The sequence below is a fragment of the Galeopterus variegatus genome, unplaced genomic scaffold, assembly GCF_000696425.1.
Source record: "Galeopterus variegatus unplaced genomic scaffold, G_variegatus-3.0.2 Scaffold12539, whole genome shotgun sequence".
Classification (NCBI taxonomy): domain Eukaryota; kingdom Metazoa; phylum Chordata; class Mammalia; order Dermoptera; family Cynocephalidae; genus Galeopterus; species Galeopterus variegatus.
Genome location: NW_007738650.1, coordinates 2,131 through 9,959, shown reverse-complemented (window position 1 = coordinate 9,959; position 7,829 = coordinate 2,131). Strand labels below are relative to the sequence as shown.

Sequence of the window (7,829 nt, the reverse complement as noted above, 5' to 3'; positions counted from 1 at the left end):
CGCTTCCCAAGTAGCGCACTGTAGCAGTGCGCCACCGGGCCGGCCCCTCTATTGTTTTTTGGGTCTCTATTTCATTTAGTTCTGCTCTGATCTTAATTATTTCTTTCCATCTACTACCTTTAGGTTTGGATGGCTGTTGTTTTTCAAGTTCTTTGAGGTGTAGTGTTAGGTCGTTTATTTGAAGTCTTTCCATTCTTTTGATGTAATCATTTATTGCAATAAATCTGCCTCTTAGTACTACTTTTGCAGTATCCCACAGGTTTTGGTATGATGTATCTTTATTTTCATTAGTTTCTAGAAATTTTTTGATTTCCTGTTTAATTCCTTCTTGGACCCATATATCATTAAGTAGAATGCTGTTTAATTTCCATGTGTTTGTATAGTTTCCAGAGTTTTGCCTATTATTTATTTCCGATTTTAGTCCATTGTGGTCAGAAAAGATACTTGGAATGATTTCAATTTTTTTTTTTTTTTTTAAAAGATGACCGGTAAGGGGATCTTAACCCTTGGCTTGGTGTTGTCAGCACCACGCTCAGGCAGCGAGCCAACCGGCCATCCCTCTATGGGATCCAAACCCGGGGCCTTGGTGTTATCAGCACCACACTCTCCCGAGTGAGCCACGGGCCAGCCCTGATTTCAATTTTTTAAAATTTGCTGAGGCAAGATTTTTGACCTAATATGCAGTCTATCCTGGAGAGTGTTCCATGAGCTGATGAGGAGAAAGTATATACTTTAGTTGTTGGGTGAAATGTTCTGTATATATCTGCCAGGTCCAGTTGGTCTAATGTGTAGTTTAAATCCTGTGTCTTTTTGTTGATTTGTTGCCTGGAAGATCTGTCCTGTACTGACAGGGGTGTTCAGTCATCCACAATTAATGTACTAGGGCCTATTTCTTTCTTTAGGTCTAAGAGTGTTTGCTTTATATATCTGGGTGCTCCAGTACTAGGTGCATATATATTTATGATTGTTATGTCTCCTAGATGGACAGATATTTTTATCATTATATAGTGGCCTTCTTTGTCTCTTTTTATGTTTTTTGGTTTAAAGTCTATTTTATCCTATATAAAGATAGCTACTCCTGCTTGTTTTGGGTTTCCATTTGCATGGTATATCTTTTTCCCCCTTCACTTTTAGTCTGTGTGTGTCTCCATATGTGAGATGGGTTTCTTGAAGACAGCATATACTTGGGTCTAGCTTTTTAATCCAATCAGTCAATCTGTGCCTTTTGAATGGGGTGTTTAATCCATTCACATTGAGGGTGGTTATTGACAGATATTGTTTAATTCCTGTCATTTCATTGCTTTTTTTTTAGATGTTTTAAATATCTTTTGATCCTTACTTCCCCTTTTATTTATCCTCTTCAATGTTAGTTGGATATTTGAGGTGGCATGATTTAGCTTCTTGCTCTTTCTCATTGGCACTTTTGTTTTAACAGCAGGTTTTGATCTTTCTTGTGTATCCATGGTAGTGACATTCATTATTCAGATTCCAGATGAAGGACTCCCTTGAGAATTGATTGCAGGGCTGGTCGTGTGGTGGTGAACTCCCACAATTTTTGTTTGTATGGGAAATACACTATTTCTCCCTCATATCTGAAGGAAAGACTTGCTGGGTAAAGAATTCTTGGCTGGCAATTTTTTCTTTTAGTGTTTTGAATCTATCATTCCACTTTCTTCTGGACTGTAGGGTTTCAGTTGAGAAATACTTCTGTTGAGTTATTATTTTGATAGGGGTTCCCTTATAGGTGCCTTGACACTTTTCTCTTGCTGCTTTTAGAATTTTCTTTGAGCTTTGCAAATGTGACTATAATGTGTCTTGGAGAGGATCTTTTTGGATTGAATCTGTTTGGGGACCTTTGAGCTTCCTGGATCTGAAGGTCTCCATCTCTCCCTACCCCTGGGAAGTTTTCTGTTCTTATTTCCTTGAATTGGTTTTCAATAGCTTTTCCTTTCTCATCCCTTTCTGGAATAGCACAGTTCACATATTAGAGCACTTGAGGTTGTCTGCTATCTCTCTTAGATTTTCCTCATTATTTTTAATTTTTTTTTCCTTTTTTTGGTCTGCCTGGATTATTTCAAAAAGACCATCTTCGAGATCTGAAATTCTTTCTTCTGCTTGCTCTAGCCTGATGCTTAAGCTCTCTGTTGTGCTTTTTTTTTTTTTTTTAATAAGTGAATCTTTCATTTCTAGGAGCTCTGCTTTCTTCTTTTTTAAGGTATTAATCTCTTTGTAAATTTCTGGATATTTTTTCTTGTTTTCTTGTGTTCTCTAATTGAGTCTTCTTTTATTTCTTCAAGCTTTCTTAAGGTCATTATATTAGTCCGTTTTGTATTGCTATTACAGAAATACCTGAGACTGGGTAATTTATATGGAAAAGAGGTTTATTTGGCTTACAATTCTGGGACAGCTGCATCTGGCATGGGCCTTAGGCTGCTTCTACTCATGGCAGAAAGTGGCAAGCAGCCGGCAGGTACAAGCAGATCACATCGCGAGAGGATGAGAGAGAGAGAGAGAGGAGGTGCCAGGGTCTTTTCAAACAACCAGCTCTCTCAGGAACTAACAGAGCAAGAACTCACTCATTAATCCCCCTTCCCCCAGGGAGAGCATTAATCCATTCATGAGGGACCCGCCCCCATGACTCAATCAGTTTCCAACACTGCCACACTGGTGATCAAATTTTCACATGAGTTTTGGTGGGGACAACACATCCAAACTCTATCATTACACCCTGACCCCCCAAAACTCAAGTCACTCTCACATACAAAATACAATCATTCCATCTCAACAGTCCCAAAAGTCTTAGCTTGTTCCAACACCAACTTAAAAGTCCAGAGTCCAAAGTCTTATCCAAAACCAAAAGCAAAAGTGCTTCCAGCTGTGAACCTGTAAAAACAAAACCAAATTTATCTACTTCCAGATACAATAGTAGAATAGACATTGGCTACACCTTCCCATTCCAAAAGGGAGGAATAGGCCAGAAGAAAGGAGAAACAGGCCCCAAACAAGTCCAAAACCCAGCACGGCAGACATTAAGTCTTAAAGCTCCACAATAATATTCTTTGACTCCAAGTCCTGCATCCTGGGCACAATTGGGCATCTGGGCCCACAAAGCCTTGGGCAGCCTCACTCCCACACCTCTGCCAGGCACAGCCCAGTAGACTGTACTGGTGCCTGCAACTTTTCCAGGCTGGTGTTGTATGTTACCAGTGGCCCTGCCATTCTGGGGTCCTGGCTGTAGCCCCACTGCCTTGGCTCTACTAGACATTTTCTTGGTGGGGGCTCTCTGTGGGGGCTCCAACCCCACTTTACTGCTCAGCATTGCTCTAGCAGATGGCTTCTGTGGTGGCTCCACCCCTGTGGCAGGTCTCTGCCTGGGCCTCCAGGCTTTTCCATATATCCTCTGGAATCTGGGTGGAGGCTGCCATGCCTCCACTGCTCTCACGTCCTGCCAGCCTGCAGACTTAACACAATGTGAACTCCACTGAGGTTTCAGGCTTCTACTCTCCAGAGCTGCTGCATGAACCACACTTGGTGCTGCTCCAGCCAGAGCAGCTGGGATGCAGGGAGCAGGCTCCCGAGGGCAGCTGCACCCCAGGTCTGTCCTCCAGGACAACTCAGTCCTTCTAGGCCTCAGGGCCTATGATGGGTGGGGCACCATTCCAAACTTCTCAAATGCCTTTACGGCTTTTTTCCCATTGTCCTGGTTTTTAGCATCTGGCTGCCTCACTGCCAAGATAATGTCTTTAGCAAACAGTTTGTCTGCTTCACCCTTGCATTTTTCTCCTGCTCTCCACTTCTCTACCACATGGCCAGGCTGCAAATTTTCCAAATCTTTATGCTCTGCTTCCCTTTTAAACTCCAGCTTTACATCATGCCTTTGCTGCCATAACCCATAGTAGGCTGTCAGAAGTAACCATGCAGCTTCCTTAGTGCTTTGCTGCTTAGAAATTTCTTCGGCCAAATGCTCTGGTTCACAACTCTTAAGTCCCACCTTCCACAAAGTCCAAGGGCATGGACACAATGCAGCCAAGTTCCTTGCCATGGTATAGCCAGGGTTATCTTTTTTTCCAGTTCACGATAAGTTCCTCAGTTCTGAGACCTCATCATCTGCATGGTCTTTACTGTCCACATTTCTATCAGCATTCTGCTCACAACCATTTAACCAGTCTCTAAAATATTCCAAACTTTCTCTCATCTTTTTGTCTTTTTCTAAGTCCTACAAATTCCTCCAACCTTTGCCCATTACCCAGTTCCCAAGCTGCATCCACATTTTCAGGTATCTGTATAGCAACACTCCACTTCTGGTATCAATTTTCTATATTAGTCCATTTTGTGTTGCTATAACAGAAATACCTGAGACTGGGTAATTTATAAGGAAAAGAGGTTTATTTGGCTTACAATTCTGGGACAGCTGCATCTGGCATGGGCCTCAGGCTGCTTCTACTCATGGTAGAAAGTGGCAAGCAGCCAGCAGGTACAAGCAGATCACATGGTGAAAGAAAGCAAGAGAGAGAGAGAGGAGGTACTTAGGTCTTTTTAAACAACCAGCTCTCACAGGAACTAACAGAGCGAGAACTCACTCATTAATCCCCCCTACCCCAGGAAGAGCATTAATTCATTCATGAGTGACCCACCCCCATGACTCAGTTTCCAACACTGCCACACTGGGGATCAAATTTCCGCATGAGTTTTGGTGGGGACAACACATCCAAACTCTATCAATCATTGCTCAGAATTCTTTTTCAGACGTTTCAAGGATTCCCTGTTCTATGGGGTCTGGAATTTGAGCATTACTGTATTCCTTTTGTGGTGTCATATTTTCTTGTTTGTTTTTAGTTCTAGTATTTTTTTGTTGATGTTTGGTCATCCGGTAGAGGACTTGCTTCTTCTGTTACTCTGGGGTTGGCTATGAGGATAAAGACTTCCTCCTCTATTTGCAGGCTCTACTGGTGACTCTTCTTATATCAATGTAGTCAAGTGAGTGGCAGGTTGCCTGCAGGGTGGCCCTGGCTGCTACTGCGGTGGTGAACTGCCCTTGTGGTGACAGAAGGTGTGGCAGTATCAATATTACACTACCTTGGCTCCTGTTCTAGCTTTCCATGGCTGTAGACTGAGCCCCTGGTGCTGTGCAGGTCTCAGCTCACCTCAGTGCCTGCTGGGCTGTGTGCGCTTCTCTTCCCCCAGGATCCTTAGACTGGACCTAGTGCCACAAGGGTCTGGTCTCAGCTCGCCTCGGCGGCTGCTGGGCTATATACATTTCCCTTCCCCCTGGGGCCTTAGACTGCTAGAACATATAGATTTTTAATGTTATTAGTAATATATAAGTGTTTCTGGAAATTTCACCTATATCAATAATTTGTCTATTCGATTTGATAATATTTATTAGCTGTTTTTCCAACTATTGAATAGAAATGTTCATAACTACATCCTTGTCTGTGTACACGCAATTGTTTACCTGCTCTGTTTCTGATTAAAAGATATCTATAAATAAAATTAAAAAGGAAAAAAAATTTTATATTAAATCTTCTATATTAGCAGGTGATATTTGTAACTATGTATCCTGAGTACAACTACCCTTAAACAAATGCGATATCTGCATTCATGGAGTCAATGAGTTGGCTGATCCTCTTCTTACCATTATTGTGAAGATATGCTATAGCTGAAGCAAGACTCTGAATGATCCACCTGGTTTCATTCTCTGAGAAATGCCCTTTCCTTTCCAGAATTTCTTTGAGCTCTCCATCCTCACAAAGCTCCATCACAAGGTACATTTTCTGACATTTTATATTTAAAAGATAAAGAGAGAGAGCAAATTATGTACCTGGGGATCTTTAAAATGTTATGTATTAACATATATGATCACAATCTTAATCATTAATTTATTCATTGAAAAATATTATCTATTATGTACAAGATACTTTACTGGATACTGGAGGAACAAAGGAGAATAAGACATAGTCTTTACCCTCAAGAAGCTCATAGTATAGTTATAATTATAGTTATAATTATGTGATAAGTACTAATGGCCCAAAATGTCATGGGGTTACAGAGAAGGGGTAGCCTCGGCCTAAAGAAAGCTCACTGAGGATCAACACTGAAGCCAGGTCTGGATGCCTGAATAGGGACTTAACGGATACAGAATGAGAGTAGGAACAGGTGGAGCACATTGTATTTTGACAGCATTGGCTATTAAAAAAGAATAACAAATATCTCAGTGGTAATAGCATTAGGAGCTTAGAGGGCAGAAAGGAGTAGTGTGGTAAGGGGTAAGGCTACAAAGAACAAGTTGGTCCAGGTTGTAAAGAGTTTTGGATATCATGCTAAGGAGTATGGACTTTTTCCCATACGCAATAAGGAACCTCCAAATTTTTAAGCTGGTGTCTAGGGCGGTGGAAAAAGGTGTACAATGTTATCAATTTTGCACTTCTAAATAAAGACTCTAACAGTAACGTAGAACAGGGCTCAGCACACTTTTTCTATAAAGGCCAGACCAAACAGTAAATATTATTTGCTTTGCAGGCCATACAGTCTCTTTCACAACTACTCAACTGTGCTGTAGGATGAAAATGGCCATGAACAATAGAACAAAAGTTTGTTTATGGCCTCCGAAATTCGAGTTTCATATAAGTTTCCCATGTCATGAAACTCTTTTACATTTTTTTCAAACATTTGGAAATGTAAAAAACTGAGCTTATGTTCCATACTAAAGCAGGCGGCAGGCCAGAGTTAGGTCGTAGGCTATAGTAGGCTGACCTCTGTTTACAGATAGTAGATGCGAGGCACAGAATGGAGATAATAAGGGAGAGAAGAAAAAGATGTGAAAAATACCTAGGGGGAAAGAACAGTGGGACGTGGTGAGTGACTACTTGGCAATGAGTGGTAAGTCATGGATGAAATGTCCCTCCCAACTTTGCTGTTTCTGTTGAGGCATACTAAGACCACTTTAGATAATCCAACAGTTGAGTCAGGTATTGAGTCAAAAAGATTCTTAGTCAACTAAAATGCAAGTCTTTTTCATACATATTGCTATTCAGACTACCCTCCACATCTCTTATGCTGCTAGACTTTTGTTGTTTTTAAGATTTGGGGGTCAGTCTTTTCTTATAACCACTGCTAATGGTGCACTGGTAATGCAACTTCTGTGTTCAATCAATAAGCATGAAAACAGGAAGAGAAGGTTAATTCTCTTTCTTCCTATAGCCACAATTCTGATTCACTGAACCTCAGCCTGCTTTAGAATTTCAAAAGTTAACTGCAAAGTTTAACACATAAATAAACTTTTGAACTCAGCCATATTTTTTCCATTCACAGCACTGTAGGAATCACCAATACATGAAATGCTAAGTGAACTATCCCAAAGAAAAAGTTATATTAGCAGTGCTTACAATATAAATTGATGTCAATATTAAATATGTAAGTTGATCAAAGTTATATGAATAAAACTTACAAAAAAAGTCTTTTTATTATTATTAGAAACAATTGTGTAGACCTGGAGAACATTTAGACTCACAAGAAACCACAGCATAGTCATACTGGATGATCAGTACTAATAGCATGGCACAATAAATCAGGTAGCAATATTCATTAATTCTTAAGATGACTTAAATGGAAGGTCTAGGCATTTGTGTGTGTTTCTGGGGCAGAGGGGGCAGATTTAACCTACACGAATCAGTGGCAAACAATAAATAAGAAACAATCACAGATAACGGTTTCCTTTGCCTTCAAACTATTCTAGGGTTGGACTCCAGCTTGTGCCTATGAGGGGGTAACAGAGACCAGACTTACTCTCCTACTTGAAACATCTTAAGAATTAGGCAAAGTATATAAAG

General features: G+C 40.6%; 1 protein-coding gene across 1 annotated transcript in view; it reads right to left on the bottom strand.

The window, feature by feature from the left end:
- Window positions 1-5,771, bottom strand: part of LOC103581199 (serine/threonine-protein kinase 33-like) — a 27,360-nt gene extending 21,589 nt beyond the window's left edge. Inside the window, exon 1 of the mRNA XM_008563088.1 lies at window positions 5,636-5,771. Coding sequence (XP_008561310.1) covers window positions 5,636-5,771 — 136 coding nt within the window. The remainder of the gene's footprint in view (window positions 1-5,635) is intronic.
- Between the last annotated feature and the right edge of the window lie 2,058 nt (window positions 5,772-7,829).